Here is an 11,311-nt window from a genome sequence, read left to right on the forward strand (position 1 = left end):
TTTCGGTCATAGGAAATTATGTACAAAAAAGTTACAATCAGGACATAGCCGTGCTGTAGCACCCCTTGAAATTTCATAAAAAAAGATATATATACAGTTGAAGTCAGAAAATTACATACACTTAGGTTGGAGTCATTAAAACTTGTTTTTCAACGACTCCACAAATTTCTTGTTAAAAAACTATCGTTTTGGCAAGTCGGTTAGGACATCTACTTTGTGCCTGACACAAGTCATATTTCCAACAATTCTTTACAGACAAATGATTTCACTTAAAATTCACTGTATCACCATTCCAGTGGGTCAGAAGTTTACATACACTAAGTTGACTGTGCCTTTAAACAGCTTGGAAAATTCCAGAAAATGATGTCAGGGCTTTTCTGATAGGCTAATTGACATCATTTGAGTCAATTGGAGGTGTACCTGTGGATGTATTTCAAGGCCTACCTTCAAACTCAGTGCCTCTTTGCTTGACATCATGGGAAAATCAACCAAAACCTCAGAAAGAAATTGTAGACCTCCACAATTCTGGTTCATCCTTGGGAGCAATTTCCAATTGCCTGAAGGTACCACGTTCATCTGCACAAACAATAGTACGCAATCACAAACACCATGGGACCACGCAGCCGTCATACCGCTCAGGAAGGAGACGCGTTCTGTCTCCTAGAGATGAACGTACTTTGGTGCGAAAAGTGCAAATCAATCCCAGAACAACAGCAAAGGACCTTGTGAAGATGCTGGAGGAAACAGGTACAAAAGTATCTATATCCACTGTAAAACGAGTCCTATACCGACATAACCTCAGCAAGGAAGAAGCCACTGCTCCAAAACCGCCATAAAAAAACTGACTACAGTTTGCAACTGCACATGGGGACAAAGATCCTACTTTTTGGAGAAATGTCCTCTGGTCTGATGAAAGAAAAATAGAACTGTTTGGCCATAATGACCATCATTATGTTTGGAGGAAAAAGGGGGAGGCTTGCAAGCCGAAGAACACCATCCCAACCGTGAAGCACGGGGGTGGCAGCATCATGTTGTGGGGGTGCTTTGCTGCAGGAGGGACAGGTGCACTTCACAAAATAGATGGCTTCATGAGGGAGGAAAATTCTGTGGATATATTGAAGCAACATATCAAGATATCAGTCGGGAAGTTAAAGCTTGGTCGCAAATGGACAATGACCCCAAGCATACTTCCAAAGTTGTGGTAAAATGGCTTCAGGACAACAAAGTCAAGGTATTGGAGTGGCCATCACAAATCCCTGACCTCAATCCTATAGAAAACTTGTAGGCAGAACTGAAAAAGTGTGTACGAGCAAGGAGGCCTACAAATCTGACTCAGTTACACCAGCTCTGTCAGGAGGAATGGACCAAAATTCACCCAACTTATTGTGGGAAGCTTGTGGAAGGCTACCCAAAACATTTGACCCAAGTTAAACAATTTAGTGGCAATGCTACCAAATACTAATTGAGTGTATGTAAGCTTCTGAACCACTGGGAATGTGATGAAAGAAATAAAAGCTGAAATAAATCATTCTCTCTACTATTATTCTGACATTTCACATTCTTAAAATAAAGTGGGGATCCTAACTAACCTAAGACAAGGAATTTTTACGAGGATTAAATCTCAGGGATTTTGAAAAACAGAATTTAAATGTATTTGGCTAAGGTGTATGTACTTCCGACTTCAACTGTATATATATATATATATAATTTTTTTTGAATGAACAAATAGACATTTCTCACAAAAGTAGTGCACTAGGCTTTTACAAGTTCTGAATTAGCGGACCCATAAAAACATTCTCAATTCCCCCCCCCCAAACACATAGCAGGAGCCCGTAAAACAGATGCTATCCACTGCAGTGCAATCTCTGAGAAAAGTATTCAAAAAACAAATCATCAGCTGGTAGTATGGTCAACTGTTTCAAATCAAATCAAATTCTATTAGTCACATGTGCCAAATACAACAGGTGTAGGTAGACCTTACAGTGAAATGCTTACTTACAAGCCCCTAACTAACAATGCAGTTTAAAAAATACAAATAAGAATAAGAAATAAAAAGGAAAAAGTAATTAAAGAGCAGCAGTAAAATAACAATAGCGAGACCAGATGCATGGGGTACTGGTACAGGGTCAATGTGCAGGGGCACTGGTTAGTCGAGGTAATTGAGGTAATATGTACATGTAGGTAGATTTATTAAAGTGACTATGCATAGATAATAACAGAGAGTAGCAGCGGCGTAAAAGAGGGGGTGGGGGGGCAATGCAAATAGTCTGGGTAGCCATTTGATTAAATGTTCAGCAGTCTTATGGCTTGGGAGTAGAAGCTGTTTAGAAGCCTCATGGAACTAGACTTGGCGCTCCGGTACCGCTTGCCGTGCGGTAGCAGAGAGAACAGTCTATGACTAGGGTGGCTGGAGTCTTTGACAATTTTTAGGGCCTTCCTCTGACACCGCCTAGTATAGAGGTCCTGGATGGCAGGAAGCTTGGCCCCAGTGATGTACTGGGCCGTACGCACTACCCTCTGTAGTGCCTTGCAGTCGGAGGCCAAGCAGTTGTCATACCAGAAAGTGATGCAACCAGTCAGGATGCCCTCAATGGTGCAGCTGTAGAACCTTTTGAGGATCTGAGGACCCATGCCAAATCTTTTCAGTCTCCTGAGGTGGAATTGGTCTTCACGACTGTCTTGGTGTGCTTGGACCATGTTAGTTTGTTGGTGATGTGGACACCAAGGAACTTGAAGCTCTCAACCTGCTCCACTGCAGCCCCGTCGATGAGAATGGGGACGTGCTCAGTCCTCTTTTTCCTGTAGTCCACAATCATCTCCTTTGTCTTGATCACGTTGAGGGAGAGGTTGTTGTCCTGGCACCACACGACCAGGTCTCTGACCTCCTCCCTATAGGCTGTCTCATCATTGTCGGTGATCAAGCCTACAACTTACTGATAGTGTTGGAGTCGTCCCTGACTGAGCACGCACCCCTGAGGGGCCCCTGTGTTGAGGATCAGCATGGCAGATGTGGAATAAATGTATTTAACCATTTCTAATTAGCATAACAAAAGAGCTGATCAATGATTGATTCGATTTGATCATTCGTCATCATCAAGGTTCATTGAAGTCTTGTTAGGTAAGAACACTTCCCACTTCCATTCTGTGTGTCTTCATCACTTCACTATTGACACAGTTTGGCTACTGGCTAGCATGTATGATCACATTGATCAGAGCTTCTCTCAGTTCCCCTCAAAGAGGGCCATGAGCCAAGTCACTGAACAAAGAAGAAGACTGGCCAGACTGTTGGAACGAACAGGGTGTGTCCCAAATGGCAGCCGATTCCCTTTATACTGCACTACTTTTGACAAAGGCCCATGGGGCTCTGGTCAACAGTAGTGCACTAAATAGGGAATAGGGCACCGTTTGGAACGAAGCCATTGTCTCAAATTTCCCCATGCCATGAACAACCATATTTGTCAGACAGATCCTTCTTGTAGGAGGTTATGTAAACATGCCTAGAACCAGTTCACAGTTTACAAACCAGTGTCAGTTCCTGCGAGCTAATAAAATTGTCCTCGCAACTACCTTGCCTATGAAGTAGACTTACAAGTTGTGAGACCAGGATGAAGGTAGATGATGCTATGAACGTCATCAGACATTGGGGTGTATGTTCGCAGCCAGTTTCCATTGTAAAGCTCTCGGAAAAGAACATTAAGCTCTGGTTAAGTAACCCAGTGTATTTTTGCCAAGTCTGGTCAGCCTTGTACAGTGTACAGTGTTCTAGCTAATAGGATCTACTATATGGGTTCCTAGAGGATGCCCAGTATGCTTGGACAAAGAGATTAGTAAATTAGACTATAGGGCAAGGAAACACAACAGACAATGTCAATGCAATTTGGTGCTATAATGTATAAATACAGTATTGTGTATAACATTTTGAATAAAAAATGAAGCAGTTCAGTTTACACCTTCAACATTCAAGTCACAGTTCTGTCATCTGTAAATTAAATGAAAATACTGTAAGTCAATTCACCAGCTTCTAAAGCACACAGCACTACTCATTCACAAAGGTTTGCTGCTTGTCTTCTTCCTTGAAAAACTAGTTCCAACTTGTGGTACTACAGTATTTAAAAAGTAGTTAGTTCCATGGTTTGTAATCCTATAACAGCTTTTGCAGGACACAAAGAACATATCTAATTAACAAATAACATAAAATCTAATTTCATGGCGACCCATCTTTATATATTTCTGTTGCCAAGACATTTGAGCTCCTGGTTGTAGATGTGTCCATAAACCAGAATACACACGTATTTGTTGCTGGGATTTACCCCCCCCCCCCCCCCCCCATGCTGCCATGTCAAATGGTATTGATGCTATATCTGAGTGTCTAACACCTTTTCTGTCCTCTGAGTTTTTCTGTCCTCTGAGGGGATTTGAATCTAGACTGGCTATCCCCAAGCCTCCCCCATTTCTCCTTCACCCAAATCCAGATAGCTGATGTTCTGAAAGAGCTGCAAAATCTGGACCCCTACAAATCAGCTGGGCTAGACAATCTGGACCCTCTCTTTCTAAAATTAACCGCCGCAATTGTTGCAACCCCTATTACTAGCCTGTTCAACCTCTCTTTCGTATCGTCTGAGATCCCTAAAGATTGGAAAGCTGCCGCGGTCATCCCCCTCTTCAAAGGGGGAGACACTCTAGACCCAAACTGTTACAGACCTATATCTATCCTACCCTGTCTTTCTAAAGTCTTCAAAAGCCAAGTTAACAAACAGATCACTGACCATTTCGAATCCCACTGTACCTTCTCCGCTATGCAATCTGGTTTCCGAGCTGGTCATGGGTGCGTCTCAGCCACGCTCAAGGTCCTAAACGATATCATAACCGCCATCGATAAAAGACAGTACTGTGCAGCCGTCTTCATCGACCTGGCCAAGGCTTTCGACTCTGTCAGTCACCACATTCTTATCGGCAGACTGAACAGCCTTGGTTTCTCAAATGACTGCCTCGCCTGGTTCACCAACTACTTCTCAGATAAACAACAATTTAGTACTTGTGATGTGCTAGATGCCTTGCTTAAGATTGATGTTACAAAAATCCACTGGGGTTGATATGCTTGATCCATTTCTGCTGCAGCTCTCTGCTCCCCTGATTGCTGAATCATTAACCCATATTTTCAACCTGACGATTATATCTGGTACTATCCCCAAGGTTTGGAAGGTGGCCCATGTACTCCTCCTTCACAAAGGTGGTGAGCCTTGTGACCTAAATAACTATCGCCCTATTTCTGAACTTTCTTGCCAACTAAAATATTAGAATTCTTGATTAATTCTCAGCTAAGATCTTTCTTATTTATCTAATGTATTGTAAATGTACATTGGTCTGGTGTTAGACCAGGTCATAGTGCTATCTCTGTTGCATCCCTAGTAATAAATGATGTGGTTATGTCACGTCCTGACCAGTAAAAGGGGTTATTTGTTATTGTAGTTTGGTCAGGGCGTGGCAGGGGGTGTTTGCTTTGTGTGTTTCGGGGTTTTTGGTGTATGTTCTATGTTTTCTATTTCTATGTGGGTTTTCTAGTTTTTCTATTTCTATGTTAGTTTTGGGAACGACCTCCAATTAGAAGCAGCTGGTTGTCGTTGCTTCTAATTGGAGGCCATATTTAAGTGGGTTTATTTTCTCTTGTGTTTGTGGGTAGTTGTTTTTATTTATTTATTATTATGTTGTTTTTTTTTTTTTTTTTTTTTTTTTTTTTTTTGTATAGTCCTTATGGAACTGCTAGGTGACGGTGATTTAGTTGAAGTGTTCACGTATATAAATAAAAGAAGATGAGCACACTGCGCTGGGTCCACTTTCTACGACGCACCTGACAGGTTAATTGTATGAATAAATGTAACATTGTGCTGCCCTCTTCATTGACCTGTCAAAGGCCTTCAATACTGTTGATCACTCACTGCTAATTCAGGCTTTCCTCAATTGGCCTATACCAACCTGCATGTTTATTTTTTTATGTTTATTTGACCTTTATTTAACTAGGCAAGTCAGTTAAGAACAAATTCTTATTTTCAATGCTGGCCTAGGAACAGTGGGTTAACTGCCTTGTTCATTTACCAAGTTAAAAAATTACTTGACAGAGAACTCAATGTGTATCTACTGATGGTATTAAATCAGGTTTTTTTGGACATAACAAAATGTGTTCAACAGGGTTCGATTCTGGGTTCTGTACTTTTTACAGTTTATATTAACAAAAATAATCTGCCGATGATACTGTTGAATATGTTATTTCCCCCACGGTTGACAAGGCTCTATCTGGACTACAGTCTGTCTTCATTGTTTTACCGAAAAACTTTATTGACCTGAAAGTAGTATAGAATGCAGGTATAACTAAGTATATGTTATCTAGAGCGCATACAAATACATCTTAATGATTTATGCATATGTACTTTGGATGGTTCCCATATTGATTTTGTCCCCACTTACAAATATCTGGGCATCTAGATAGACAAGTTGTCTTTTAAAAAAACATATTGATTAGTTAGATAAGAAGCTGAGAAACAAATGGGCTTCTTCTATAGAAGCAGGTCATGCCTCTTGCTAAATAGTAGAAATCAGATTGTTAGGTCCACGGTTCTATCAGTCCTAGACTATGGCGACAACATGAACGCAGCTGCCACTTCAGTAAAGCCGTTAGATGCAGTTTATCATAGCGGACTGATCTTTATCACGGGCGACAGGTTTAGTACTCATCAGTGCATTATCTACCAGAAAGTTGGTTGGCCTTCTTTGATTTCACGTAGGTTGATACACTACTATGTTTTCATTTATAAATCCCTTTTACAAAAACTCCCACTGTGCCAAACATCATTACTAACCTTTAGACATATGAGTTACCAATCCCGGTCTCATAGATGGCTAACTTTTGAAATTCCTTCCGTCTCTACTCAGTATGTAAAACAGCTATATATATGTTTTTACGTATTTATGTAACAATTTTCTAAATATTCTTACATTTGATGTTTTGGTGCCTCTAGGGGAATTCAGAAAGCTGATTGAGGATCTTATTACGAATTAATGTGTTGGTTTTGAATTACATTTATTTTATTTTTTTATGCTTAGTACCATGTTTTTCTTTCTGCTTACATTCTGCATTTGTATTTTGACGTGTGTATTTCTGTAATTTCTGTCATTCAGTGTTCATCTGTAAAAGAGACCTTGGTCTCAGTATGACTTCTTGGTCAAATAATGGTTAATAAAAACATATCATAAGGTCATGGATTTGGCTTAGTTGTATAGTTTTGATCAGTTATATTGCAACATGACTGCTTGTCAAGGTTTGTATGAATAAGGCAATAATAATTTCCAGCAATTATGATGCATTATTGTTCAACCCTTTTAGATTACAACTTTATTGTTAGAGGTTTTTTTTATTAAGTTATCATTAAGTATTTTCTTTCAAAAGCCCTAATTTCCTCTAAAGATATACCTTTCAATTGCCTTTCTTATTCTCAAATGATTCATATTGCCTTGTGCAATGTTGGCCTAGAGGTTTCAAGTCTTATTATTTGATTCAAATCCTTATCACTCAAAGACAGATGATTGATTTTATGGTGTTTAATACGATTAACTCATCTACTGATTAGCTTAAATAGATAAGGTAATCTATCATTGGAAGCTTGTTGTAAAAAATGATATCCAATGAAATGCAATGTAACGTGGTCACTGATTATCTCATTGGTCTAACCAGCTGACCTTCTTCCTATGTATTCGGGGCAAGGCTCTAAAGTGCGACCTATTTGCTTCTACTCCAACCAGGTCAAAAGATCTGACACACATTACCACCACAACAATTGTATATACCTGTAGTGGATCGCCTGGACAGCATTTTTCATTCATTAACCATGTCAGGGGAAGTTCTAAAACTACTCCCGCCGTAGTTGACCATTTGTTTACACTTTGTTCAATCATGTTACCTCATTTTCTAGCTTGCTAACAACCTGGTTACTTTACCGACACATCTAAACATTTGGGGTCACAAAAGAAAGGGGGAAAGAGGGATAGCTTCTTCAGGAGATCAATGATCATAGCGATAAATGAATGACAGATCTCTTGCATGTCGTCATCACAGGCCTGATGTTTAGAGAAACATTTTTGATTTTACACAATGTAGAAACCTAATATTACACAAATGACTTTGTAAAATAACAGGTATTCGTATTAGCATTTTAGCTTTTATAATAAATGTTTGTATTTACAGTGTTAGGCTACATGTCAGTTTCTACATGTGCTTCAAAAGTAGCTAGAATTCATATAGACCCAATATAGTATCTCAATCAATAACGAAATAAGACATGTATTTTCTGTCGCTTCTAAATTTCATGTGACGTTCCTAACTTTTTTTTTTTCTTTAATTGGGAGCACCAGTGCAGCCAATTAAAAACGTTAATTTAGAGCCCTGATTGGGGGTTGGCTAATCTTCAGACTTGAACAACTAATCCTCGTTTAAGGAATTATCCCTGCTGAGTTTGACTCTCTCAGAACATTCCCTGAGTGTGAAGGTCTGTCTGTATACAGCTGACTGCTCGTGGGGTAGTGCGCTGCAGAGGGAGTGTCGTGTGAGAGGCGACCATTGCCTCCTGGAATTTCACTCATCAATATCCACTCAATTCCGATGAGAATCTATTTCCATCTGTCAACGCAATGGACCCGCATAGTCAATGGATTTCAATTTGTTGCTCTGACTTGACCGCCGTCGTCTAGAACGACTTCTCCGTAAGCAAGGAACGCCGTCCGCAAACGAGGAACGCCGTCTCTCCAGGCCGTAGCCTACGCCGCAAGAATGGGGACGGTGCTTTCCATATCTCCAGCATCTAAGAAGGAGGCTATTCTGGATGACAGAAAAGAGGGTGACCACGTAATCAAAACGGGGAGCGTAAAGAACAATTCCATGTTTGTCCCAGTTCTCACATTGAAGAAACTGTTTACCACATCGACCAAGAAAAATAGTTGTAAGAAAGTCAACCCGAACGCCGCACTGGTGAACAACAGCCACGTAGACCAGCAAAATAATGAAAATAACAAGAAATCCCAGCAATCGAGTACGGATGGTAAGAAAGCACCACTAGCTGTACCAGTGCCGGCGGTTCCTACCCAAAGTCTTGAACCTAACCAGCCCCAGGTCCCCTCTGAGAATGAGACGCTTTTGCCTGTCCAAACGCAACCTAGTAAAGTAGACCTCTCGCCGAGGCGTGTGATTATCCAGGCATCGACCGGGGAGCTGTTGCGCTGTCTTGGCGAATTTATGTGCAGGAGATGCTGTAAAGTCAAACTCACCTACAATGAGGTCATCCTATGGTTCCGAAATGTCGACCGAACCCTTCTCCTCCAAGGCTGGCAGGACCAGGGATTCATTACACCTGCTAACTTAGTCTTCGTCTACCTGCTCTGTAAGGAATCGATACCCGATGATATCGACAGCGCATCTGAACTCCACGGTATCTTCCTGCTCTGTCTCTATCTATCCTACTCGTACATGGGTTGCGAGATATCATACCCTCTGAAACCATTCATGATTATGGAAAATGAGGATAATTTCTGGGATTGTTCTATGAGCATTATCAATAACACGAGTGCCAAAATGTTGCAGTTAAATGCAGACCCGCACTTTTTCACGGAGGTGTTTCAAGAGCTAAAAGATGAAGGCGAGTCGAGGGACAAAGACTTGGACCGTTAAATCAAAGGAGAGCTCCGATGTATGTTTCACAAAACCGCTGAAATAGTGGTTTGAATGTAATATTCAACAGTTTAAGGCCTATGCCTACGAGATTGGATTCTCCTAATCTAAAGTGAATATACATTTCTAAGACATTCGTGTTGACTTGTACCAGTGAGTGTTAAAACTAATTGTATTGCGTAACCACGGATCAGTACATGCATGTTGTATTCTAAATGTAGGCCAGTCTTCTTTTGTACACTTCTGCGAATACTGTAGGATAGTCACAGGGACTCCGTGGATCAATGGAATGTCTGCAAATGCATAAACGTGTGGGTAATCTGGACTACTTTTATAATTGCCTTGATGTTCACTTATGGAGTTCTGTTGGGGGCAAAAAAAATAGCAGTATTTTATGCGTCGAGAGGTGGAGCTATCCAAGGTACTGGCGTAGCCTTTACGCATCGTAAACCTATGCTAGCACTTAGGACATAGAAGGGAATGCACAAAGAAAGAGATTCTTTAGCATAATTTGTGCCAATTATCACAATATTAAACACTGTGGTTTACATCATATTTATTTTTTTAACTATTATAGATTGTTTCCATTTGAGAAAAATATATATTTTAATTTAAAAAATAATTGTTGCCATTTTGTTGATGTACTTGTTGAAGTGACAAAAAAAATCTGTTCTAATGGTTTATTAATGTAATTTACCCTATTTGTGAACTTGTAATGGTGCAATAGTTACTGGTCAAAGCTGGTGGTTGTTTTCAGCATTGTAGGTGCATCTCTCCAATCTACTGTTTCTCTGTGGCTCAGTGCTCTGCATTGAAACATTGGAGCCTGAAAGAAGCCCCTGGCAATGTCATGTAACTGTGTTTATTTAAACTAGTGCAGCATTCGCTAACAGTAAAGCATTTTACCTTATTTAGTGTCATGGTAATATGCTAGTGCTTGAAGGAACTGGACCGTTACCCCTACTAATTGCTTCGGAAGATGGGACTTTTCTCCGACATCTGATGAGCCGCCATGTTCACAGTTAGCTGATCTGTTACTGTGGCTCATTTGCATATGTTTTATCATACATGGGTTTCACTTGCACAATTGGGATTATGTGCTCAGTCAGGAACCACTCTGGTATAGCACTCATTTCTGGAGAGCTGTTCTCAAACATAATATAACGTAAACAATGCAATGATACACTAGTGAGCTGTCAATACTTGTCTGTGTTATTGCTGTGGAATTAAAGAACTTGAAGTAGATTTTGCTGTCTGTCAGTTTGTGTGTATATCTGAGAGAGAGCTGGCCCTAGTGCTGAAAGGAAAACTCTTGCTGAGGCAGTGATGACCTGAAAGGCCTCTCATCCACATTCATGTCCTAAGCCTTTAGCTGTGGGCTATTTGCATCCTTGTTATCCACTTTGTACTGTATTAAGCAACCTGTAACACATGCCTACATATGCTTAACATAAATGTAACATATAGGCTACTACAGTATCATAACATTAGGGTTTTGGTGAAATAGTCTTAAACTATTCAAAGGATTTTACACATTTCAAGAGGGTGAAACACTGATACGGACATTTTGGGCTATTCGACACCCAGTTAACATACTTG

At 40.4% G+C, this 11,311-nt stretch overlaps 1 protein-coding gene across 1 annotated transcript; it reads left to right on the plus strand.

The window, feature by feature from the left end:
- Window positions 1–8,455: 8,455 nt before the first annotated feature.
- On the plus strand, window positions 8,456–10,957 carry cdk5r2b (cyclin-dependent kinase 5, regulatory subunit 2b (p39)). The gene has a single exon (XM_014173058.3). The coding sequence runs from the start codon at window positions 8,819–8,821 to the stop codon at window positions 9,710–9,712; it is 894 nt and encodes a 297-aa protein (XP_014028533.3). The 5' UTR covers window positions 8,456–8,818; the 3' UTR covers window positions 9,713–10,957.
- Window positions 10,958–11,311: the final 354 nt, after the last annotated feature.

The sequence above is a fragment of the Salmo salar genome, chromosome 25 (genome assembly GCF_965601325.2).
Source record: "Salmo salar chromosome 25, fSalSal1, whole genome shotgun sequence".
NCBI classification, from domain to species: Eukaryota; Metazoa; Chordata; class Actinopteri; order Salmoniformes; family Salmonidae; genus Salmo; species Salmo salar.

Coding starts and splice junctions, on each gene's coding strand:
- cdk5r2b (XM_014173058.3), top strand. CDS start 8,819: ATGGGGACGGTGCTTTCCATATCTCCAGCATCTAAGAAGGAGGCTATT.